At 35.2% G+C, this 27950-nt stretch overlaps 1 protein-coding gene across 2 annotated transcripts in view; it reads left to right on the forward strand.

Annotated features, from left to right (window-relative positions):
* NEK7 (NIMA related kinase 7) overlaps positions 1–27950 on the forward strand; it is a 149674-nt gene that overhangs the window by 89399 nt on the left and 32325 nt on the right. For both annotated transcript variants that reach the window (XM_059413044.1, XM_059413043.1), the window contains exons 4-7: positions 1603–1665; positions 3467–3577; positions 19347–19455; positions 20351–20458. In XM_059413044.1, coding sequence (XP_059269027.1) covers positions 1603–1665; positions 3467–3577; positions 19347–19455; positions 20351–20458 — 391 coding nt within the window. The remainder of the gene's footprint in view (positions 1–1602; positions 1666–3466; positions 3578–19346; positions 19456–20350; positions 20459–27950) is intronic.

The following is a 27950-nucleotide window of genomic DNA, read 5'->3' on the forward strand; positions in this document are numbered from 1 at the left end:
ATGGGGATTCCTTCTTTAGATTTCTCATACTACACTTTGCACACACATGTACTTACTAGCTAGTGGTGTATGCGTTAGACTTTACAACCACCTGGGACATTGAAGGAAATGCAGACTCTGGAGCTGGAATGATCTAGATTCAAGTCCTTGTTCTGTCCCTTACTAATTTTATGACCATAAGGAGGTATTTAGCTTCTCTGAATCTGAGTGGTCATTCTAAACTGGAGCCAGTACTACTGACTTTATAAGAACACAGGCAGGATGATAGCACCATCTGGATGTAAAGAGGCTACACCCTCTGGTGGGTGTTCAGTGATTTCTTCTCAAGTCAAGAAGACTTGGATCATGCCCTCCTTTGAAGTTACACACCTACTTTTCCTGGAGCATTTTGACTGTCTGAATCAGGAAGACTTGGCCAAGTTGATGACTATAAATGTTATTAAAGTTGTTTTGTTATGTGGCTAGGGTTTTAATCGGCTCATAGTAGTGACTTATCCAGATATTTTCTACAATATTTAGCATACTGATTTTTTTTATTATTGTTTATTTTCCACATGCTTAGAACATTGAGAGAGTTGTTTTCAGAGACATCATCAATATCCCTTTGATTACATTATTTATTATTGTGTTTTTACATTGGACCAGTATTTCTCAACCTTTTCTTCATTATCAACCCAAGGAGTCTTTTTAGGTTTTTTTTTTTTTTTTTCTAATTACTCCCCTCCCTTATGAAATTTTAATTCCACAGATAACAGTATATCTGTTTATGTGTTGTATGTATATCTGTGCTTTATCTTTAGTAAGGGTGAGACTCTCTCTCTGTTCTCTCTAAAGAACCGAATTTTTATCTCCTTCAAGTGCTATGATCCCAGTCAGGGTGTGCATTAGACCTTTTAGACATGATTTGATTAAATAGATAATGGTTCACAGCTTGGGATATATTTGGATAACTCAGAGTGAATTCTGGCTGCTCTATTAATTAGCTGTGTGAACTTTTGTCAGTTTCATAAGTTTTCTAAAATCTGCTTTGTCTCATCTGTAAAATGGGAATACTGATGTTAATTGTCTTCAACTGATTGGGTGACAGTTAAATGGTAGTTAATGCAACATGTTTAGTAAATATTAATTGTTAAATATATATTCTCATTTTATTATGACCACAGTATCCATTCTATTTCATTTGAACCTGAGACTTGAAATATCTAGCAGTTCTCTTTTCTCATTTAAAAAAAAGATTTTATTTATTTATTTGAGAGAGAAAAAGCAGGAGTAGAGGGAGAGGGTGAAGCAGGGAGCCTGACCCCAATGCTTATTCGCAGGACCCTGAGATCATGACCTGAGCTGAAGGCAGATGCTTAACTTACTGTATCACCCAGGGGTCCCTCATTTCTCATTTTTAATACTGACTGCCTTTGGAAGGAAAAATGTAAACTCTAGAGGTAACATGAGGTAAAATACAGTTCTTCATAGCTCTTATAAAGCTAATCAGGAAGAAAATTTCTTAGTGTGTGTATAACCATATGTGAACTTTTACAGTGTATTTACATGGTTCTTGAACCATAGATTATTATTTTATTAAGTAATTCTGGATTCTCTTTTTAGATATTTGATTTAATGGATGCCAAAGCACGTGCTGATTGTATCAAAGAAATAGATCTCCTTAAGGTAAATAAATGAACTATTGATTATTTTGAACTAGATGAGCATGTTGATAAAAGTGACTTATGAAAATATTACACTTAACAAGCAAAAGGATTTTTTAAAAGATTTTATTTATTTGACAGACAGAGATCACAAGTAGGCAGAGATACAGGGAGAGAGATGGGGGGAAGCAGGCTCCCTGCTGAGCAGAGAGCCTGATGCAGGGCTCCATGCAGGGCTCTATCCCAGGACCTTGAGATCATGACCTGAGCTGAAGGCAGAGGCTTAATCCACTGAGCCACCCAGGCACCCCAGCAAAAGGATTTTTAGAACTAAACTTAACTTATGCCACACTGGTTTGAAACAACATTATACAAATATGTATCTCAGTATATGGAAGAATGTAGTTATTTTTTTAATTCATTGTAAATATTTAATCAGATTATTTGGTAGGATTAACTCCCCTCCCCTGCCTTTCAAACTAGGAAATAGATAAAATGGGCAAAAAATATTGAAGGAATTTTTTCTTGACTGTCCCAAGCAGATATATTCTAAAGCTTAAGTAACAAATGAGTATTAGTATTAACTCAAGATGTAATATATTGAGAATGTGGACTGATCCAAATGGGTACATGCTTTTTGTAATATTTCTCTGTTTTTTCCAGATTTAGAAAGGATGATATAAAGAGTATGTTAGAATTAGCTTTTCAGTTTTTCATCCACTCAGAGAATATGACTGAAATTTCAGTTATCTCTGCACTGGTTTTATTCTAGTAAAATTTCCTTTGAGGAATGCTGTACCTTATGTTATATTTTTAACTGTTGGATAAGACTTGGATGTTTTTTATGCTGTACATTTTTGTTTGTACCTAAAATGAATTCAGTTTATCAAGAAATATAAGAGTAAGTAAGAGTAATGCTTTCCAGCTGTTCTGTTAGTTGTAATTATTTCCTGGGCCATGAAGTAACTGCTCTAAATATATATATATATATAAATTGTTATTAGAGAAATAATATATTAGCATAGAAGATGTGGAGGAAAAACTTATAAGTAGAAAGAAAAGAAGAAAATCATGTATATGCCCTCTGGGAGAATTCTTGAATAATTTTTTTGATAAACTATTTGTCTTATGTTAACTTGTTTAAAGATTGAATAGAAAGCAAATTGTACAAAAGGATTGTCAGTACGTAGAGACTGATGCATATATTTCTATAAGGTGCAGTTTTTCTTAAGATCATGTAAGGTATCAACCCTATAGGTAAACTCAGTATGTTTATACTATTTGATGTAAAAGCTGTGTTCAGATAGAATACACCAGATGTCCTTTTATTTTGTTTTAAACCACTGGCTGCAGTTAGATAGGATCAGGTCAACTTCAAAATAGGAGTAAAAGGAACACTTTATTTAGCATTGAATGCCCTTAATGACAGTTCCCATTTCAAAGGGTATAATTTTTAGGAACTGGTGCTATAATTCTGCAATTCATTTATATTTATATACTTATTGAACATAGCAATACATACTCTAAAAAATTTTATGTGTAATTTACTCTATTTCTAATAAAGAGTATTAAAACTAAATTATCTAGTATCTAGTGTCTAGTGTCACTTTCAATAATTATAATATCTGTTTCAAAATTCACTGAAGAAAAATATACTGTCATGTTAAGATTTCTGTAACTTAAAAATGAAATGCAGCAACTAAGTTTATTCTTTAGTTAAGAAACTGTAAGTGATTCCTGGGAATTTACAATAAGAAAACTTTCTGGTGTTTGTTTTTGTGTGTGTGTGTGTGTCTGTGTGTGTGTGTGTGTTTTTCCATCAGCAACTCAACCATCCAAATGTAATTAAATATTATGCATCATTCATTGAAGATAATGAACTTAACATAGTTTTGGAATTAGCTGATGCTGGTGATCTGTCCAGAATGATAAAGGTAAGGTTTTGTTTTGCTTTTTTAAAACTTAAGTATTTTTTTTCTGATAGAATTGCTCTATAAACATATAGGTATATCAGATATTTTAAAGACCTCGGTGAAATACTTTAAGATATGGTAGATACCTAATGAATGATAGTAGTGTTAATTATGATTATGAAACTGGTTTACCTGGTAAAACTCACTCTGCTCAGTTGAGATGTGTGGACACTCAGAAACCAACTTGGAAATAGATCAACAGATTTGTTTCTTCTGTAAGCTGAAGTTCAAATTTTGCAACTTGATTTTCTGAGCAGACCACCCTTGATCCTTTATCTCTGGACATCGGGCAGAGGAGACAGAAAGAGATTCTAGAGAATCCTGATCTTTTCCTGGGAGGGATTCATCAAAGAATAAAGTGGGCTTTGCATTCAGACCTTTTTGGGGTTTGCACATCAAACCCCAGCTCAACCACTTTAAAGTTTATTTAACTTTCTTCTCCAAGAGCATGTTAATTGGGTTTAAGTTCAGCTACAAGTTATAGAAACCCCCAAATTACAGTGTTCTAAAAATTACTTGTTCTTAGGCAGGTTACTTCTGTGTATGACAGTTTCTCAAAAAACAAAATAATAATAGAACCTACCTCATAGGATTGTTGCAAATGACTAAATATTTGACATTTATTAAGACCTAAGAACTGGGGGTGCCTGGGTGGCTCAGTGGGTTAAAGCCTCTGCCTTTGGCTCGGGTCATGATTCCAGGGTCCTGGATCGAGCCCCACATCTGGCTCTCGGCTTGGCAGGGAGCCTCATTCCTCCTCCTCTCTCTCTCTCTCTCTCTGTCTCTCTGTCTCTCTGCCCACCTCTCTGCCTACTTGTGATCTCTATCTGTCAAATAAATAAATAAATCTTTAAAAAAAAAAAAAAGACCTAAGAACTGTCTCACACATAGTAAGGTCTATGCAAATGGAAGCTACTGCTGTGTTATTACTGTTATTAATCATATTTCCCTGTTACATAAAATTCTGGAGGTGATATGGCAGCTCTGATCTATCAGACTCTCAGAAACCATGCCTATTTACAGCGGATCAAGTCAGCTCTCTGAGGCAAGAAGGGACACAGGGTACTTGCTGGCTGTATCTTGAGGCACATTACTGGATATGGCCACATAACACTTTTAGCTTCGTCCCTTTGGCCAGAATTTAGTCTTATGAACCTAAGTAGCTGCAAGGAAGGCTGGAATATAGTCTTCATTCGGCTGGTCATGTGCCAGCTAAACTTCTCTTACTCAGAAGACATTTTGAACAGGGTGGGAATTAGTGAAAACCAACCAAATGAGAAAAGCAAGGCTCTTTACTCTGAGCCTGCTAGAGCGATGGAGTCAAGCATTGTCAGTAACATTTTGGCAGAAATTCAGAGGTAGGCAGAGGAATAGGAAATCTTTATAATGGGAAAAATAAGCCTTTAGGGATGACCCAATTAGAGGTTGTTGGCACAAAGAAGCTGTACATGAGCTACTTAGAAGTGAGGTATCTCACCTGGCTTTCTCTGATTGGTCCTAAGTTGGAAGCAGGGACAAAAGTTAAGGAAGCTGTCAGTTAATTCAAGTCCTGGCCATTTGAGGCTGATTGTTCCAGAGTTACTGCTCAGCTTCATGCACTGTCGCTAGAGATGGCCGTCTGGCTTCCTGCACACCGGACATAGGGGGCTGGTGTCCTGGGATGTTTGTTATGGATAAAAGATTGGTTTTTCTGGTCAGGTTGCTCAAAGTTGTGGTTCAGAGTTCCATTTTTATATGATTTGGACATTGTCTGTATAGTCAGTCTCCCACCAGATACTGGAACACAGCCACTAATCCCTGCTACGTGGAGTTATTGTAAGGCGTTCTTAAAAACAATGTTAGAGGCTTTATATGCATTACCATGTTTATTGTTCAAAAGGATTTGGGGGCTAAATTTGACGTTTAAAGAAGATAACCATCATTACTAGTAAATAGAAGAACTGATGTTTGAAATTAGGGTTTATCTGATGCAAAATGACATGTGTTTTCCTTTAGAAGCCCTTAAAGATTTTTATATCGCAGAACTCCTTTGAAAAATCAGATGAAAACCCTTGACCTTCTCCCCAGAGAGATGTTGATGCATACACACTTTGCCTTCCATTACTAAGCCTTCAAAGATTTTCTGATCAAGGTGCTCACTGGTTCTCTGGCAGTAGCTAGGAACCCTGCTATCCAGTGGGAGCGCCCTGTCACCTGGGTCAACTCTCCTGCCATTTAACTTCTCTTAGGCTTAGTTGCCTCATCCGTAAGATGGAGGCAGTTTTGAGATTACTTGCTACATTATAAAAATACTGCATGACTGGGAGTTAATATTTTTATTATCACAGAATGCTATCAAGCTGACTCTGTTTAAAGTCCCATGGTGAGAGTGACTCACTTCTAATCAGTTATCTGATCTTCTGTTTTAGGGACTTCCCAACACTAGCGCTGTCTTTCCACATTAATGAACACTAACTTAATTAATTAATCAAGTAATTAATTAATCAAGTAATTAATTTGCAGTTTTAATTTTAAAAAGAAATGCAAACACACAAATGCCAAATTTATTAAATAATTATTGATCAAGATGAGGCATATAAAAGCAAATGTAAGTAGTCCTTATAAGAGAGACAACTGAGATGCAATTCTTGGCTTAAAGTGCAAGAGTTCTTTAAATGCTTGTAATCAGAAGCAAAGAGAGCAAATCTTCATTGGGCAAATACCGGCTGAAGGCAGATAAAAAACAAACAGTTTCAGTTATCAATTCTTGCTCCCAATTGAGAGATTGATGTTTGGGGGTTTTCATTCTCTTCTAGAGTTTTTTGCTCTTTTCTAGTGTAGCGCCCTTTCTTTGCAATGGTTCCTCCACACCTAGAGGTTGCTGTCCCTGCCCATTGCCAAGGCACGCCTGAGTCCATAGCATTCACCTTGAAAGAATACTCCTGTCCTTTTACCACTTGGGAAAACTAGGGCAAGATCAGAGTGCTTTATAGAAGCCCTGTGATTGCATCTGTAGCAGATTTGGATTTCTTAAACCTGTGAGGGAGGAGAAATTTGTCAGTGTGTTTTTACATTTATTGTGGTGATGAACTCAGCTCACTTATTTAAATGGATATTGCCATCAGTTGAGATTTTCAAGGAATTTTTTAAATTAACTGAACCAGTGGACATAGTAAGATCCGTTCAGAACAACAGATTCTGTGTTTGGTAATGAATAGTAACATACAGTTGTAGATTGATAACTATACTCTTAAAGTATCCTTGGGGCTTTTGACTAAAATTTGAAGGTATCTATCATGTAAAAGATTACTTAGGAAACTTTTTTTTAAATAAAAGATATCAACTTATTGCTAGTAAGCTATATATTTATAGAACAATTTATTGTACTTTGATAGAACTGAACTAGTTCAGAGAATTGGTAATACCATTCTTCGTTCCTGTCTAGTAGACATTATTGTATAAGCCTCTAGTGATCCTGGTCTTTATTGTAGGTACCCTTAGTCTACCTCATCAAGATGTAAGAGATTCTGGGTTCGATGTCCCAGATTCTCTTGGAGCCCTCCTAAAGGTGGAAAGTTGTATTGCAAAGTTACAGATCTTAGAATAGTCTCAGCATATTGGCCATAACAGAAAGCTATTCCAGTCCATAAAAGAAAGTCTGACATCTGGTTACATTTATGTATGTCTTTTATGATAAATAAAGAAGGACAACGAGGAGATGTTGCTGTTCTAAGTAGGCTGATGAAAGAAGACCGTCCTGACTTCCGTCTTGCACTCCCACCTCCACCAGCCTTTTCCTACTTACTGTCCTGGTTCCATTTTTTTCTTTGCAGACACCCACTCCTGACCCTGTTCCCAACACCACCAGAAATGGTTCTTGAGGGGTGCCTGGGTGGCTGAGTTGGTTACGCCTCTGCCTTTGGCTCAGATCATGATCCTGGAGTCCCAGGATCAAGCCCCGCGTCTGGCTCCCTGTTCAGTGGGGTTCCTCTCCCTCTACCCCTCCCCCTGCTACTTCTCTCTCTCTCACTCTCTCTCTCGAATAAATGAATTAAGTCTTGGAAGAAAGAAAGAAAGAGAGAAAGGAAGAAAGAAAGAAAGAAAAAGAAAAAAGAAAAGAAAAGAAAAACCTCTTCTTAAATCCTTCTCGAGTTTCTACTTGGTGGTAAAGATGTTTGTCAAGATTTACTCAACCTGTGGGATCCAGCATGTAAGCTCTCAGAGGGAGGAATCTTTGTTTGAGGACCTCATGAATCCCCAGTGCTTAGGACAGTGCCCTGCACAGAGCAGATGCTCAACAAATATCTCCTGTAGAAGGTATAGATACCTTCAGTTTCTAGGGAGGTGCCTGGCTCATAGTAGTATCTCAGTAATCACATGGTCAGTGAGTATGTAAAAGGTGCTATTTCCTCTCTCCCTCTCTCTCTCTCCCATTCTTCCTTAATTCCAAGTTGACTCTTGACCTCTGCTATGCTTCTCTGTTCTGGGGACCAGTAGGTGAATATGGGTGGTTGTTTCTTGCTGTTTCACTCTGGTCTCACCCGGAGTTGCTAAGATATTGAATGGTATGCCCGTGAGAGAGAAGACAGTGTTTCAAGCTGATGCAGGAAGGGTATTTTTCCCCTGCAAGAAATTCAAAAGTACTTTTCTAAACATTCTAATTTGTGCTATAAGCTGATCTTTATAAAAGAGACTGCATTAAGGGAAAAAAAAAGTCATAGGAACTTCTTTTATGAAGGAGCATGATGGTGACTTATGCTTTATAAAAGACAGCAGTAGATACTTGAATTGTAAGAAAATGATTCATTTCTTTTTAGGGAGTAATATTGTAAATCATAGTGCATCACAACAATATATTTCACTGTCTCAAGTCTTCAGCTTAATTGGGGTAGAAGAGAAAATATAGCTCCTGGTCTGTATTCCAGAAACGAACCTCTGGATAGCATTGCATCAAAGATTTTTACAAGTAAATAATTAATTGGTTTAGAGCAAGCTGACAAATATAATTAAGCAATTTATAGTTGAAATATTCAGTATTTCTCTAATTAGTGACAAAGGAATACCTGAGGCTGTGGTCAGATGAAATACTTCCCAGATGAGTTTTAGGATAAAAGGAAATCTAGAATTTTTCATCATATATTTCTTTATCATCAGTAATCAGAATTTTAAAGGAAAAATAGACTCTTAAAAAACAGATTTCAGTGTACCAAGTTGTGATTTATATACTATGTATTTACTTTATCATACCTTAAATTAGACCAATAGTTTCTCCATTTTGCCTTATTAATACTGTTTATTTCACTCTTTGTACAGCAAAGAAACAAATTTGGTGATATAGATTTGGTATAGAGAAGATGAGAAACAAATATCAGAAGGGTGTAAACAAAAGCTTTTTTTTTTAAGGTGTCAATAGAAATATTGCTAAAATGTGTTTAAACTTTTCATAGCCCATTTTTCCAACGTGAGGTTTATTCATTGAATTATTTATAATTTTTTATATTTATAATTACCTCTTAAAAAGTTAGTTTGGGACAAAAGAAGAAATTGCATATCTTTAACATTATATTTATAAAAACCTTCATTTTGCTAAAATGTCACTAAAATACAATATAACCCAATGTAATAAATCTCTTAGGGGGAAACTTTGAAGTTTATTATCTGTCAAAAGATTTTCATACCACAGCACACTGGCTAAGAAGTCAGTCAGCATTATACTTGCAGTTTTTTTTTAGTGAAATATTTTTAGTGAATATGGATTACTGATTTAAATGGATATCTACTTTGTGTCAAGAGTTTGGCACAATTCCAAATAACAAGTTAAGACTATCTCTTTTTTCCATGTTTTATTGAGATGTAATTAACATATATCACTGTGTAAGTGTAAGATGTGCAGCATTATGGTTTGATTTATATATATTGTGAAATGATTGTCGCAGTAAGTATAGTTAGCATCTGTCATCTCAAACAGATACAATAAAAAGTCTTGTGATGACAGATCTTAGGATTTACTTTTATAACAACTTTCCTGTATATTATTCAGTACAAGTATTTGGAGTCATCAGGTTGTACATTCCATCCAAGTACTTATTTATGTTGTAAGTGGAAGTTTGTACCTCTGACCACCTTCCACCCATCCTTCCTCTCCCCCCCCCCCCCCCATCTCTGGAGACCACAAATCTGGTCTCTTTTTATGAGAGAGAGAATGTGTGTGTGTGTGTGTGTGTGTATGTGTTAAATTCCGTATATAAGTGAAATTATACAGCGTTTTCCTTTCTCTGTCTAACTTATTTCACTTATAATGTCCTTAAGGTTCATCCCTTGCAAATGGCAAGTTTTCCTTGTTATTTTTTTTAATGGCTGAATAATTTTCTTCTGTGTGTGAGTGTATGCGATATATATATATATATATATATACACACACACACACACATATAAATATATACACAAATATATATATATATATATCACAACTTTTTTCCATTCATCTGTAGTGGTCATTTTTGTGGTTTCCGTGTCTTGGGTATTATAATTAATGATGCTATGAACATAGGGATGCCAGATATTTTTTTGAGCTAGTATTCTCACTTCTTTTGGATATATTCCTGGAAGTAGAATTGTGGGATTATATGGTAGTTCCATTTTTAAATTTTTAGGGATCCTCCATACTGTTTTCCATAGTGGTTATACCAGTTTACAATCCCACCAACACTGTACAAGAGTCCCATGGCAGCATTTGTTATCTTTTGTTTTTGTTTTTGTTTTTGTTTTTGGTGATGGCCATTCTGACAGGCATGAGGCAATATCTCATTGTGATTTTGATTTGCATTTCTCTAATGAGTAGTGTTGTTGAGCATTTTTTCATATATCTGTTGTTCATTCATATATCTTCTTCAGAAAAAATGTCTATTTAGGTTTTTGCCCATTTTTTAAATTGCATGATTATTATTATTATTGTTACTATTTGCAGTTGAGATGTATTAGTTCCTTATATATTTTGAGTATTAACCCATTATCACATATATGGTTTGCAGTTTTTTTCCCCATTCCATAGGTTGCCTTTTTGCTTTGTTGATCATTTCTTCTGAAGTTTTTAAATTCAATATGATGACCCTTGTTTATTTCGTTTTTGCTGCTTATGCTTTAGGTATCCTTTCTGAATAATTGCTGTCAAGACCCAGGTCAATGAGGTTTTCCCTTTTTCTTTTCTTTCTTTCTTTTTTTTAAGGAATTTCATGGTTTTAATGGTTTCATTCTAATTTCGTTCTTTTACATGTGAATATCCACTTTTCTTAGCACCATTTATTGAGGAGACTATTTTTCTCCATTGGGTATTCTTAACTCCCTTGTCCAAAATTTAATTAACTGTACATGCTTGGGTTTATTTCCAGTCTCTCAGATCTGTTTCCTTGCTCTCTTTGTTTTTAATGACAGTACTATACTGTTTTGATTACTGTAGCTTTATAGTATAGTTTGAAATCAAGAAGTTTGATATATCAAGATGCCTGCCCCTTTGTTATTCTTTCTTAGGATTGCTTTGACTTTCACTATTTGGCGATCTTCTGGTTCTGTGTAAGTTTTGGAATTGTTTTTTCTACTTTCATAAAAAATGCCATCAGAATTCTGATAGGGAGTGCCTTGAATCTGTAGATGGCCTTTGGTAGTATTAACATTTTAACAATCTAAAATTCTTCCAGCTCTGAACACAGGATATTTTCCATTTATTTTAGTGCCTCCTTTGATTTCTTTCATCAATGTCTTGCCGTTTTTAGACTAGAAAACTCCTTGGTTAAGTTTATTCCCAAGTATTTTATAGGTATTGATGCTATGGGATCATTTTCTTTATTTCTTTTTCAGATAACATATTGTTAGTATACAGAAACACTACTGATTTTGTACATTAATTTTGTTCTGTGTTACTTTATAAATTCATTGATTAGAGTTAACATTTTTTTGGTTCTATCTTTAGGATTTTCTGTATATATAAAATCATGTCATCTACAAATAGAGACAATTTTACTTCTTCCTTCTTTCCTTTCTAATTCTGATACCTTTTATTTCTTTCTCTTGTCTGATTGCTTTGTCAAGGACTTCCACGATGTTGAATAGGAGTGGTGAGAGTGGGCATCTTTGTTTTGTTCCTGATCTAGACTATCTTTTCTTAATATATTTAGATATATTTCATATTCCTGAATATGCAGCTTGAATTTTCTGCATTGTTACCACTTATATGGCATTCCCTTTAAATTTGGTAGAAGCCTTAAAACTCCTTTACTTTATACACACATAAAGTTACTTTTATGTGTTGATTTTTACGGTGTTTAGAAATTCACTTGTAGGGATGCCTGGGTGGCTCAGTGGGTTAAACCTCTGCCTTTGGCTCGGGTCATGATCTCGGGGTCCTGGGATTGAGCCCCGCTTTGGGCTCTCTGCTCAGCGGGGAGCTTGCTTCCCCTCTCTCTCTGCCTGCCTATCTGGCTACTTGTGATGTCTCTGTCAAATAAATAAATAAATATCTTTAAGAAAAAAAGGAAATTCACTTGTATTTTTCTTTTATGACTAATTATCACAAAGTTAGCAACTTAAAACAATACAAATTTATCTCACAGTTTCTGTAGATAAGTGAGTTCACATACTGGTTAGTGGGTTCTCTGCTCAAGGTCTTAGAAGACTGAAATCAAGGTGCCAGCTGGGGCTGTGATTTCATCTGAGGATTAGGGCTTTCTTCCTTGTTTGCTCGTTGGTTAGAAGAATTAATTTCCTTGCAATTACATGACTATCTTTGTGGTTATCAATTGGGGACCATCCTTGGGTCCTAGAGGTCTCGTACTGTGCCTGCCACATGGCCCTCTCCATAGCCTGGCAGTTTGTTCCCTTGAGGCCAGCAGTCGAGTCTCTCTGGCTTTGAATTTCTAACTTTTATGAAGGGCTTACTGGGTTAGCCCAGGCCTACCCTTTTTGGTGAACTCAAAAGAAACTGATTTGGAGCCTTAGTTACATCAGCAAAACCTTTCCTGCCATGTAAGACAACACGATAGAAGAATGATAATTCATCATATTCACAACTCAACTTACACTTAAGCGGAGGAATTATATACAAGAATTTCGGGATTTGGGGGGGGCGTTGTCCTACAATTTTGCGTACCATAGGCTTTGATAAATTAGCTAAAATACTAACAGTGTTTTAAAGATAATTATTAGCTCCAAATATTAGAACTTAACAAATCTTGTTCACCTTTTTGGTGTGGTTGCTTTTTACATTTGCAGACACATTTTTACTTGCACTTATCCAAATTTAGAGGTTGGACTAGAAATAAAATCACTTTGAGATGTCTTTTACACTTTTGACCTTTGAATCCTTAAAGCAATAAAATCTTCCCAGTAGTATCATCTATCTTGGATGACTCTGATTTATAGTTTACAAGGACACCTACACTTTCCATTTCAGTGTCTGGGATAAAATGTATAGTCCAAGCCAGGCAACTATGAGAATAGCCAGTGATTTAAAATGTGATCTGTTTCCCTCTGAGTCTTTTGTATAAGATTGTTGTCTATGTTGCATATGACCTTAGAATTATTTGGAAGTGAAGGTTATAGATCAGTGGCACTATTTGAAAAAAAATCCATACAGAATTGAATATTACATACATATGTATATGTACATAGTTACCCACTCATGCATGGGCAGCCATGTGTTTGTGTATTTATATAGATTTATGCCTACATTGATATGTACATGTAGCTGTGTTATACAGAATTATTTGTATAAAAGCAGTGTTACTGATAAAATATCACCTGGGTTTTCTTCAATACTTAAGTACTTTGATATAATAAAGTAGTATAGAACTTGGGGATTTTAGTAAATTAAATCCTAATGACCATTATGTAATTCTGTGAGTATAACTAAAAGGTGATATGTAACTTCAAAACTATATTTACTTGGGAAAATTAGAAAATAATTCTTATTTTTTATTTATTTTATTTTTAAAATTTATTTGACAGAGAGAGAGAGAGACAGTGCAAGAGGGAACATAAGCAAAGAGAGTGGAGAGGGAGAAGCAGGCTTCCTGCCCAGCAGGGGTCAGATGTGGGGCTTGATCCTCAGGACTCTGAGCTCAAGGCAGATACTTAACCGCTGAGCCACCCAGGTGCCCCTAGAAAATAATTTTTAAAGGACGACTTGCTCTTTACATTTTAAGGTAACACTGATCCTAAAACTGCCTTTAAAAATTTCTGTAACATCACGAGCAGTCATACTGGTAGCTATAACAGTTAAATAGAGAAGAGATACAGACTCCCCCCACTCCCCCCGCCCCAGTGAATTTCTGCCAAGAGACTTTTACTGTCTCATTATTGTTCTGTGGTGTTTCCCTTGTCCATTAAGAATATTGAAATATCTTTTCAAGCATCTTACTGATGTCTGGTAAAGCAGAACCAGAAAGAATGTATTAAAGAGGCAAATGTTTCTGTTTATCTTTGTGACCTTGTGTATTCCTGAAGATTAACTTTCTGCTTTTGTGCTCACTCTTTCTGTCTCTAGTCCTCCAGTGCAGCAGAGAAAATGTCTTAGATTTCCAAGTGTCTTCTCTATTAGTTTTAGTAACATAGAAGCTTCTCTTAAAAATTAACCATGTGGCAGCAGTTCGGGGATTAATTCTTGTAGTAATTCTGATGCATTCATCTATTCTTACTGATTTTTTAATGTCCTAAGTTTCCTCAGTATGAATGTGCTAATGTTCCGAAGGCAACTTCTTTGGAGAAAAAACATTATAGGAGCTTATTTTTCTTTTTTGCTAAATAACTTAAGGGTTTTTTTTTTTCCCCTCAAGACTTAATTGCTCAGAGAAAAATCTTTACCCTTCCTACCTTAAGATGAAACATATTTCAGCTTCCTTAATTACCCACATAATTTTGGTATGGGAGAATGAATAGATTATATTGGTATTCTATTAAATTATAATCTAAAAACAGCTGTATACTCTTAGTGGGTTTTCTGACGTTACGTGAAAGGAAAAAAGACAAGTGGAGCTTGCATGGGAAATAGCAACGTAATAAACTCAGATGCCAGTGATGAGTATTTTCAGTGGTCTCATGGCTGCCAGGCCCATTCCGCTTCACACCTGCTAGAGCGACTGCACGTTGCTGGATTTTATTCAAGAGTGCCAAGAGTGAAAATATTCACATGCTGCAAATTAGTATTACAAACCCAAATTCTAATTGAGACATAACTATTTTACACATTTATATAATTCTCAAAATTGTGTATAGCAAGTATTGTGTGACTTAGTCTGTTCAGACCTCCTTATACCCTTCAGAAGAAAATTGTTTTTACAGAAAGATTCATACGTAATACAAATCACACTTAGAACCATCAGTTACGCTTTCAGAAGCATTCTATACTTTCCATCACCCAGTTTCTGTGCATTGAATTTCTTTGAAACAACCATTGCAAAATATAGCCTTATGAAAATGCATTATAGTTACAGAGATGTGTTTGTCTGGGAACATAACATCCCTTCTGATGGTAAATGTTTGACCTATTGCAAGTTTCTCTAACTACCTGTCATCTCATGTGAAGATCCTTTATAGTGTTAACTGGATCTATGGGGATCTCTGAGGTATTACTATTATTATTATTTGCTTTGTTTTTATTAACTGGAGATTTAAGGGATAGGACATAGCATTATTTTTATATGTGAAAATGTGCCAAGCAGGCATTTCTTTATGTAAGTTTTATTTGTGCCTGAGACTGTAGAACCATAGATTCTATTTTAGAGACATTGGGAACCTTATAGCTCATCTCTAAACTCTGTTCAATATAGGGAGGAAATGGAGGCCTACCCAGGTTTAGTTAAGTGGCGTGCTCAGGGTAACACAACCAGTTATGTCAAGGCTGATAATCAGGTCTTTATAAAAGATAATAGATATATTAGTAGCACATTAAATATCCGATGACATTCCTAAGCAGGAAGTATGTCCTTATATTAACATGAATTATTTACTTCCTCTTGTTAGTTACTTGGAAGAGATAGGCTTGGGGCTTGTAATTCTAGTTTTCTTATTACCTCATAATTTCTCATTATTTAATTATCTTTTTCCTGATCTTCTGCAGAATGCCTTGTGTACCCAGGATTCCACTTGCTGCTTTTTGTTTTTGTTTTAACTACAGCAGTACAATCTAAAAGATTACGTGTATATTATTCTGGGACCAGCTACACAGTTGTGGGTCCTTCACTGTAAAATTGTTAAGAATTTCAGGATGGCAACAAGAGAGCATTAAACTAAATACAGTGTCCTGCATGACTACACAGATCGCTCATGAAGCCAGCCCTGGCTGTTCTAGATGTTTTGTCTGAAACTTTCTTCTTTAAAGAATAACATACCAAACTGTGGACTTAAATATTTTGATACACCATGGAGATTAATTTTTTTAATAAAACAGGAGTATAATTTTCTGCTTTTTCTCTGTGGGTGAGCTTATTATAGGTAATATCATTGAAGCTTTCCCCAAAATTTCTTGAAAGGAATGTTAGAATGGCAAAACTTAGAAATAAATAATGTATACGTTCCTTTTGGATCGATGGTCTAGAGTGCAGATATCAAGTCATCCAGCTCAGTCCAAAAAATGGTCCTTAAATATGCAATCATCCACTATATTACTGGATTTGGTGTTGGGTATTTAATTTGGAGGAGGATGTTAGGTGATTTTTTTTCTAAAGGGGTGACTATTTTCCAGCATCTTCAAATGGAAGCAGCTTGCCTTAGCATCCTCTTTTATATTAATAAATATGTATATACATTGCTAAAGTGGCAATATGAATATATTTTACCAGGTGTGCTGAATTTTACCTAAGAGAAGGCTGGTAATCTTTTCACACATAAGTGAGAATATAATATACTGTGATTTTTTATATTTACATTGACTAGCTTTTTGATACGTCTGTTTCTTGAATTTGAATAATGTTCAGTATTTACTTGAATGACGTTAATGGAGATAGTAAATAGGTTTATAAAGTAAACAATATTTGAAGCTTTGCATAGTGAAAAGACTATCCTGTTTTTTAAAAAAGACTAAATAAAAGTTAATTCCAAGTGATAAGGTATACCTGAGTGCCAATTTCTACCTCTTTGTAAATTTTCAGATACTTAATTTTCAGATTAAAAAAACTTGAAGTTCAGTTTCATAATGTAAATATAGTAAAGTGCCATACTGGACAGTCTTCCTTTTCACATAAATGCTTATTGATACGAACCTTTAAAAAATTCGGCTATGTTATTTCTTGCTTTATTAAAAACTTCCCACATGACAAATACGTGTGCATTTGTAATTTCTGTTTCTTGGCATTAGATTTTTTTTTTTCCTAATCTAGTGCTAAGTAGTTACATAGGGTTGTCTTAATTTTAGAAAAAAAGTGGATTTTTGAACAGTAATGCTATTTGACTAAAGAATTAACCGATATGTCTATATTAGAATAAATTTCAAGAAAAGTTTTTTTTTTTTAATACTTTGGCATTGGGAAAGTTTCTGCCCTGTAATGCTAATATAAATTTTACCAGTATAAAAAAAAATAAAATTTTCATTGCCTTTTTTCCAGTCATCCTCTTTTTAAGAGATGGCCAACAGTGCCACCATCAGAACAGACAGGCTTTTCTCATAAGTATTGGTTTTATAAAACAAACAAAACAAACCCCTGCACTTAAGAAGTGATGGAAAACTGCATGTGGTGAAACAGATAAGACTTATTTGTGAGATACCAATGACATAATGAAACTGCCTCTGATTTCTTTTATGAGCAAATCAGGTTCATAAAATTATTCTTCAGAAACCTGTTACTGATTTGGATACTTAGGTTTTTGCCAGGTCATTCTGTCTAGGTAACATTGTATTGATATCAATTTATTGTCTTCATCTTTAATTTGTTGTTCAAAGAGACAGTCTCAATGCATATAAAAACATGAAAATGGTCAGACCCTCTTGGTCTGATAACATCTTCCCTAACGGTGCATTTTAAGGGCCATTTTTTTCATTCTGCTTTCTCCTATATATATGATTTATTGTTTAAATAATGAGACTTTAAAAGTAATGTGCCAAATTCATTATGACTATGAGGATTTCAGAATCTGTATTAAAGCATAAAATTGTTCTTTCATGGTCTGAAGCTTACATGATGCATTATATTTATTTTTGAATGAAAAGAAACCTGGTCCCCATCTTCCTGTTGACATCAAACAGTCTTCTGATATGCTAATCCAGCATCAGGGAGAGCACATAGACAGGCTTTATTTGGACTCATTCCAAATCTGAAAGAAAATTATGTGTATAGAACTGATTTTGCAGCATGGCCCTTTAGAATGAAGAGTGATGTTGACACAGTCTGCAATTAAAAATACTGAATATTGAAACATGATATGGGAGGTTTTCAGCATTTTAGTAATACTCTGATTTGCTCTTTAATTACCTGGTCATCTAATTGTTACTTGTTTTTTCCTACTGATGTTAATAGCCCTTGAAATTACTAAATTCATTTCCATAGTTAACATTAATCTAAAGTTACTGGCTTTTCCTTGAAGATTTATCCTTTTGGTATAGTGAGTACATATGAGACAGTAGATATAATCTTTTGCTAAGTATGAAGTAGGGATATCAACAGATTTCCCTATGTTCTTCTTTCAGCCTGCCCTCAACTGGTCACAGCGGTAAAAAATTGACAGAGAAACTTGCTTTGCAATTACCCAAATTATAGTTTCTCCATTTTCAATAATAAATCAAATCAGTTGAACTTCCAAAAACTTTTCCAGAAAAAAATGCACTATAGTACGCACTTAAATGTTGATATCTGTTAATAACTATTTGTGTTTTTTAAAAGTTAAAATTATCAGAAGATGTCATAAAAACTTCCTTATATGTAGTATTTCATGTTGGTCATTTGTAAATATCGTTAAACAGGAAACCAGTTGCATTTTTGTGTTAGAAAAATAATTTTTATGTAATCTTTATGAATTTTAGGAAACTAAAAACTTTGTTCTTGAAGGAGATATATTCTTCTAACAATGTAATATAGGAAAATGGGCATAAATATATACCTCTGGTTTTGTAGTTCTTTGGGTGATTGAGGGCCCACCCTTTCCCAGCTAGGTTGTTGGTGCTCAGCTTTTTGCCTGGACCTTCCTGGACCTTCTATGAAGTTTGGTTTCATCCATTCAAAGTACAGGTTTTTTGTTTTTTTTTTTTTTTAAGTAATGTGCAGTAGAAAGATTCATGAAAACTTTTTACATAAATCTGTTATTTAATTTTTAATAAATTAACTGATATTTCAAATCACCAAGGTGGTTCAATATTTAAAAGGAGTTCTATAGTGAAGCCTTCTGTCAGGAGAAGAATTGTCTTTTAATGAACATAATTACCTTCAGGTTTTCAGACTATTTTATTCTGTGTTTCTTAAAATGAAATTTGACATCATCCTTTTAGGATAGGAAATTATTTTAATAGATGTTAATTTTTTGAAATCTTGGACATCACAAAGATGTAGCTTTATGTGGCCTATGCTAACTTCAGATATAATAGTAAGAAATTCAAGCTAATATGTCAGGTAAAAATTCTTGAAATCATCTCACTGTGGGAAATCATATGCTTTTTAGTTGGCAATAGATAGATAAAACTAAGTGTTTTTCTGACGTAAGGCATTTTGCATGTCAGAATGTAGTCTGAAGATATTTTAATTCCTAATAATTCTTATTTAAATTTTTTAAAAAGCATTTTAAGAAACAAAAGCGGCTAATTCCTGAAAGGACCGTTTGGAAATACTTTGTTCAACTCTGCAGTGCATTGGAACACATGCATTCCCGACGAGTCATGCATAGAGGTAGGATAAAAACCACAAATAATTTCTAAAGTTGTTTTAAGTGATGCAGGTTATTCGGCAATTTAAGAATAAATACCTTCCAGTCATAGCATAGTATCATGCTTTCTCAGTTAATTTATTTTCAAATTATCATTTACTAGGATGAAAAACCTTTCAGTAGAGCCCAGTTTTAAAGAAAAATGAGAATTAGTTACTGTTCTGCTTTGCCTCTTCTGAGCATCCTGCTAATAATGTTGGTAACTTAAAAAAAAAAAAGAAAAGGTGCAGGAAAGCAGTTGATTATGTGTAAGGAAGATTCAGCGGACAGTATCTATCAGGGCCACTTCATTTCTTAATTTTTAACATTAGCTCTTAATATATTCTTGATTGTCAATCAAGTAGTTGGGCAGAGCATGTAAAGATGGCATCACTTAGGAACTGATCCTCTGATTTTGGGGTGTAAAAAATGTCAATACAGTTTATTTAAGCAATTATGATTTGTAAGGTCATCTAAATAAATAATTATGTTCATAGTAGAGTTATGATTTTATATTTTATGTAAATGTATCAATAAATCAATGTTTAATAAGATATTTAATATTGATATAAAATGGGCATAAATTTATTTTGTGCTTTGCATTTCACAAAAGTTTCTTTGAAAATGCATTTTAAGTGAAGATCAGGAGCAATCTCTATCATGCTGCATTGATGATTATTTCTTTATCAGAGGACTAAGAACTCAGAAATAATAAGGCTCTATCAAAATTACCCAGAATGAAGCAATTGGGTCAAAATTCAAACTGACTTTCTTTCATTTTTAAGATAGAGTTTAAATTCTGCCATGAAAAGTATTTTAATCCCTTGAAAATACCTAAGCTGACATCATCTTTCACCTGATTCCTTCATCTCTTCACAGATATAAAACCAGCTAATGTGTTCATTACAGCCACTGGAGTGGTAAAACTTGGAGATCTTGGGCTTGGTCGGTTTTTCAGCTCCAAAACCACAGCTGCACATTCTTTAGGTAAGAGACACAGTATAATTTCATTCAGTTATCGTGTGCGTGCATGCGTGCTTGTGTGTGCATGTGTGTGGTGAAAAACATCATAAGGGATGTACTAAGTATATGCCAGCTCTTACAGTCTAAAGACAACTGTTTTTAAAATCATCAGATTCTGAGTAGATCCCTATCATTCTCTGTTAAACATAATGTGTCCATTCACATGACAGTTGGATACTTCTGTTAATTAGACCCCAGGTAGACATTTGGTTAAAAACAAAAAATACTAATAAACAAACTTGGTTTTAACAGTTGCTGTGGAGCATTCCTTTCATTCTTCATTTAACAACATTGAGATTGTACGGAGATATGATGATTAAACCATATCATGGAAGGGTACTTCACCTGACTATTTAAAAATAATGTAGTAATTTGTAAATGTTTGTTTGTTAAAATAACACATATCGATGTGATTACTACAGAGGGGAAAACCTTAAAGATGGTCTAAAACTAATGAGGATAATATTCTCCTAAGTTATATTGAAGATATCTGCAGTATATTCATTCTAAAACTAATAATATAGCAATATCCCTTATATCTAAAATAGAACAGAATGTAGTAGCTGTTACATTATGTTAACGATGGAAAAAAGTTGTGTACTTCAGAAACAATAGAAATTACTAGGAAGAAATAATTTTTAAATCTAATAACCTAAAGAGAGAGACAGAGCTTCTCTTAAAACTCTTCATATCACATTTTGTTCTTGTAAATATAAAACTTAAATAAAATGGTAACAACCGGAATAAAATAAGAATTAAGATAAAAATAAGTTGACTTTAATTTAATGGTACCCCATCTTTGGTATCATAATTTCACTGAAAACCATTAAATCTTTTTATACAATTGTGTTTAAATGTGAAATAAAAAACTTCAAAATGGCCTGATGAGGAATAAATGAATTACAGTAGATAGTAGGGTAGTGAAATGAGCATCTAAAATGGTTGACTAGACTTTTTAAAATTTTTCCTGCTTTGTTAGTAAGACTCTCTGTGGCCCTGAACCTTGTCATTTAATTTCTTTTATGTTTAGAACAGGATCTGGCACAGAAGTAGGCAACCGATCACTGCTGAATGACAAAATACTGGATCCTGGGTTAAAGAGTGATAGAAAGATAATACTTTACCATTTTCACAGAGTTTTTATTTTGTCAAGTGTTCTAAGAAAATTAATTTTCAACTGATGTCGAGTAATACTGTCTTGTTCCCTTTCACTTTACATTTATTTTTAGAGAGCATTAAAAATTTTTCTGGTTAAGAAGATTTGATAAGAAATGCATACATTTTAGTGGCACTTTCACAAGTTTTATTTGGAAGTTACAACTCTTAACAATGCAAACATGAAGAAAACGTAGACTATTCCATGTCAGTGTCATTTCTCACAGTAAAAGTAACATGTTTTTCACTTAGTTACTCACCTGAATATTTTAACAGAATTCTGTCACTTAGTTTACCTAGAAATGCTAAATTATACTTACAGACACAGACATATGTACACACACACATAAACACACACACTGCACGCCTGCCTACCCATGCTCAGGCGCACACGTGTGTTTCTTAAATGCTGCTTTGCAGACTGTCACTGTGAGCATGCTGTCCCCTGACTCTAAGGCTCTGGGGAGTGAAACTAACAGCAATTTTGGAAATGGACTTCTTCAGCTTGCCTGCCCCTGCCTTGTACAAAAGTTCCAAACAGGGTTGACAAACGTGCATCTTCATGTTTTGGTGATGTGTTAGTTCAAATTATGTGATATGGAGAGTAAATTCATTAAGAAATTCTATCATATCAGGGTTTGTCTAAATCACTTTACTTAGGGTCATATAGTTTTATGTAGCTATGTAAGTATGTATGTGTGTGCATGTGAAATAGACGGGGACACCTGTAATGCAGCCAGTGAGGAAGTAGCAGCGAGACACTTTCTTTGATGAATGAACCAGTAGAAAAATAATTTCTTTCACAAGTACTTTTTCCCATATTATTTTGAGAAAAAAAAAATACTCTTAAAATAAGAAAATGTCTTTTGTTCCTGCTTGTCTTCTCTGCAAAGTATAGATTTTGATGGTCTGAAACTAAAGTTCAGTAAGCAAAGTGTAACATGCAGAAGAATTAAAGATTGAATTCTGGCCTACCATGACTTTGTGGACCCAATAAAAAACCTATTTAGAAGGATCAGGAAAAATTGTCTGCTAACCAAGAATGTGTATAAAATAACAAGGATATAAATCCTGACACAGACTTATGTTTGTTGACTTACATTACTTATATTTATTTATTGTTTTAAAAGATTTTGTATATTTATTTGATAGAGACACAGCAAGAGAGGGAACACAAGCAGGGGTAGTGCAAGAGTGAGAAGCAGGCTTCCTGCTGAGCAAGGAGCCTGGTGTGGGGCTTGATCCCATGACTCTGGGATCATGACCTGCACTGAGGGCAGATGCTTCACGACTGAGTTACCCAGGCACCTCAACTTATGTTATTTCTAAAAGAATTATTACCCTTATATATTATTATCATGAATTTTTATTTTTAAGAGCAAATCCTAACTTTGCTTCTAAAGAGTTGATTATGGAAAAGCAGTTGAAATTGTGGCATCTATGTGAAATTATTTTGCTTATAGAAAATATGATAGAATTATAGATTTTATTCTGTGTTGATTTGTTTTCTGATTTTACTAGGGTAATATCCGTAGGGCATGATTTATCACTAGGGCAGGTCTAAATTTGAATATAACTACAAATAAGTGAGATCTGTGTGTAGTTTATACTGTTTTTACATCAAATGAAGTTGATCTTGGAGCCCTATTTCATTTAACTTTGTAAAGGAGATGTTTTTAGGAATTTAATTTAAAAAAGCAAAAATTAATAGGATTTTAAAAACACCTTGCTACAGTTACGCACTTACATTTTCTGTTTTCCAAAATATATATTACTATTCAGACATGAAGTTAAAGGATGCTATTTTTTCTTACTTTGATTCATAAATAGGAATTCACACTTCCAACATTTCTTATTTTTTAACAATCTTTAAAAGATTGTCTAGCATTTGAATTTTTCAATTTTCTGTTCATTTGTATCACTTATTTGTATTCATTTATAGTGTTTTCAGAACCACTTTTCTTAATTAAAAATATGTCAACAAGGAATAGGCTTAAAAATTATAAATATAAAATCTGATGTTGCTGGATGTTCAGACTATGTTCAAATCCTCAGAATAGAAAAAAAAAAAAAAAATTCTCAGAGGCCTTCACTTTGCCCTCTAAGTTCCTCCCTGCTCCCAGCATATATGTTGAGTCACAGTCTCTCTCTTTTCTTTTCCCGCTTGCTTAATCCATAGTGACTTTATGTTTAAACTAGGAAAATGTTCTCCCTTGTTTCTACTATTTTTTTTTTTTAAGATTTTATTTATTTTTCAGAGACAGAGGGAGAGAGCGCGAGCGAGCATAGGCAGACAGAGAGGCAGGCAGAGGCAGAGGGAGAAGCAGGCTCCCTGCCGAGCAAGGAGCCCGATGTGGGACTCGATCCCAGGACGCTGGGATCATGACCTGAGCCGAAGGCAGCTGCTCAACCAACTGAGCCACCCAGGCGTCCCTGTTTCTACTATTTTAAGAAAGTCAACTATATACATTTCCAGCAGACTTACCTTCCTAAAAGAGACTATCTGATTATATCACTTCCCCCCCAAATCCTTGATTGTTCCCCTTTGCCTAAAGAATGTCGTACAGAGTCCTTAAGTAGTCGGGGTCCTCTAGAGTTTGATGTCCTCTGGAACTTTTCATTCTTGCCATTGACTACACAGCATCCCTCCTTATGTGCCGGCCGTGTTTCTCCTCTTGCTTTGTTCCGAGTGTGAGAAATAGCATGATGTTTGGGAGAGAATGGAGGATATCTGGATTTACATGTCCCTTGTACTGTAGGACTTGGATCAAACCATTTATCAACTTTTCCCACTTCTCAGTTTCCAATTGATGAAAATAGAAATGTGGATAACTGTTCTATGTTTTGCCCCAATCTCTAATCATACATGAACATAAAGGTGTTTTCGTTCACCGTAATGTGCTATTAAGTTGCTTAGGTGAATACGAAGGTGGTATTGGTGGTGAAGATATAGCAAAGGGATGAAGGGAAAAGGGAGAAGGAATTCATGTACTGTTTATTGTTCTTGTAAAGTACCTGAATTGAATCATTTAAAAGACAGTTTTAGTACCTTTCTTATGCATGTGCTGTTCTAGGGACCAGGAACAAGCCTAAACAAGACCAGTGATCTTCATAGATCTCAGTGTGGGGTGAGGGAGTAGATAATTATCTGATGCTTTCGTTTTTTTGTTAGCCATGTGACAGAGCGTGACTAGGAGGAAGATTATGTTAGAAGAGACATGGTCAGATAAGGCCTCCTCGAGGAGGTGACTTTGAACCAAGATCAGGATGCAGAAGAACCAGCTACATATGACCTAGGGAACAGTGTGTCAGACTGACGGAAGAGCATTTTACACAAAGGGGCAGACGCAGGATAAGCTCTGTCTGTGGAAAGTTTGCTGGAGCAGCGTGAGGGAAGGGTTGTAGCCAGATGTGGGAAGAGCTCCCACATCTCATTCTAAGTGCGGTGGCGAGCTTCTGCGAGACGGTAATTGGAGAGCAACGTGACATGCTGTGAAGACTGAAGCCATGAGCCTCTTTTGCCTTCTTCGGGATAATCATGCCCACTATTGTCTGCTGTTTTCCGTTCTTCTGTGTCCGGTGGTGGCCCGCCTTTGTCTCTGAGAGCCTCTCAGGATGTGCTACCCAAAACTGAACAGAGATACCACATGAACTCATTAGCTCATAGTATAGAAAGTTTGTTGCTGCCTATAATCTATGATTTAGACAGTTCCTTTGTTTTTGTCCCCCTCCTCCTTTTGTTTTGTACATGAAGTTATGTTAAATCAGATCTTCATTTAGTTCTTTTGTATTGATTTGGACAGAGGGTGTTGCTAGGGAGACTAATAGTAGGATTATATATATCCCTGTGAATCTTGCCTTTTTTTTTTTTTGTATTGTCAACCTTATAAATGTTACAGGTGTTAAAAAATCTGTTTTATATATATAGATATAGATACATATATCTATATCTATATAAAATTTAAATGAGGACACATCTGTCTCCCTTGACTCAAACTTCTTAACAGTCTAGGTAAGTTTCTTGACAATGACCCCAGCCACAATGTGATTGCAAAGGAATGTAACCGTATATAATTGAAGCAAAAGGTTCCTGAGACAGTGCTTTACATTACAACTGAATTGTCTGTTCTGTTTTATTTTACTGAAAATAATGCTAGTTGCAACCCACTAAATTGATTTTACAACTCATTAATTGATAATGGCCTGTAATTTGGAAAACACTGGTCTTTGTTTACAATTCATCCATCCATCCATCCATCCTTCCTTCCTTCCTTTCTTTCTTTTTCTTTTTTTAAGATTTTATTTATTTTGAGAGAGAGAGAGAATGAGAGAGAGAGAATGAGCTGGGGAGGGGGAGGGCAGAGGGGGAGGAAGAAGCAGATTCCCAGCTGAACAGGGAGCCCTACACTGCTTGATTCCAGAATCTTGGGATCATGACCTGAGCCCATGGCAGATGCTTAACTGACTGAACCATCCAGGCCCCCCGAATCATGCTGTTCCATTACTTAAAGACAGATTCCTGCTTTCCACAGACTTTTAGACATTCTCCTGACTTGCTGCTTGGTTATTAGGTCATTTGATCAATCAAATTAACCATTTACAGTATTCTCTGTGTTTCTAGGGGTGGGTAATAACATGCGTGGGGGCTCTGTACAATTTACAAATCATTCCATTCCCTAAGACCCTTACTGAGATGTGTGAACTACGGGTATGGATTATTCCCCTTCTAGAGTCACAAGAACTGAGGCACAGAGAGGTATATAGCTAGAGGATAGTGAGCGGGTCTGTGGCTTCCTATGCAGGACTTACTCTCCCAACAAAACTGACTTTTTTTCACCGTATCAGTACCTTGTGGCATGTTCTCCTACTCTAGTAATGTTTTTTCATTTGTTGTTTTTATTTTCGTCTGCAGTTATCTTGTTCTGTACTGTACATTGCCTAGGAACCCACATATGAGACCAGAGTTTACCCCCCTCTCCTGGACTTGACTGCTCTTAATGCTCCCAGATTCAGAAATAAACAGGAAATAGACCTCAGGGATATTGAGGTCTTTCTTCACAGCCATTCTGCCTACGGGCAACTTTGGCAAATATTTCTAAGTGGCTCTTCTAACCTGAAAAGTACAGTTAGAACAAAACCTGTGAAATAGGAACATGGTAATCAGGGTATATTTTTCTCAAGTCATGAAACACAGAATATACTTTTGTTATACTTTTTCCTTAACTTACTCTAAAGTCTCTTTTCAGGAGATGTCTGACCCAGAGGCAGATTGCTAAGGGATCAAGTATCTTTACCTTTGGATATTTAAAAACACAGCAGAATACACGGAATAATTTTTATGTATTCCAAATATATGATTTTTAGTAAAATCATATCACACTACCCTTATTTCCTATAATAATGACCCAGAGGAATCCTCTTCTGCTATGAACTAGCAACAGCAGTAAGAACAAATATGTATATAGCATTGTGTAATTTACAAGCAGTTTTAAAGGACATTTTCTCCTTGTTCTTCAGTGTTCTCTAACTAGGTAGATTGGCTGTTACAAAGTAGGAAACTGAGATTCCCTGATACTGAACCTGACCTCTGCTCTTTTACCCTCCCTAGAATTCCTGATCCTTACCTTGTATAACTTTTCTTTTCTCATTAGGACTTCTTACCTCCAATATGCTATATAATTTCTTTGTCATGCTTTATACTTTTTTCTCTCTCCTCCAGCTAAAATTTAACCTTCATGAAGAAAGGGGTCTTTGTGTTTTTGGTTTCGTGATGTGTTCTAAATACCTAGAAGAAGGCATTGCACATAATAGATAATGAGTATTGATTAAATGATGAATGGGTGTAGAGACAGGCTACACATCAAAGGATGGATTTAACGGAGTCTGTCAGTAAGTGTGGGTTAGATTATGCTCAGTAAGCAGAGGTCAGGTTCAGTATTAGAGGATCTCAGTTGCTTGGCACTAAAGCATATTCTGGCTGGTCCCCCGAAGTCCACCGTGGGCCTCGTGTGGCTTGCTAGGGCAGCTGCCCTCTCTCCATGCGGCGACTTGGCATATAAACGTAAGTTTTTGCTGTCTCATGAGGGTGGAAGAACATGCTCAATCACTTACTGGCTCTGAATTAAACCCATTCTACTTCATTATAACACAGATAATGCCCATTCATACTTTATTGTCCAAAACAAGTCTCACGACCTTACCTGTCTCAAGGGAATGGGGTAGTATAATTTCCGTTTGTTAAGGAAGAGGAGAACCAGAGATAATAAATGTGAGCATTGTCCATGGGCATGAGATGAAGCAG

This window comes from Mustela nigripes, chromosome 10, assembly GCF_022355385.1.
Source record: "Mustela nigripes isolate SB6536 chromosome 10, MUSNIG.SB6536, whole genome shotgun sequence".
NCBI classification, from domain to species: Eukaryota; Metazoa; Chordata; class Mammalia; order Carnivora; family Mustelidae; genus Mustela; species Mustela nigripes.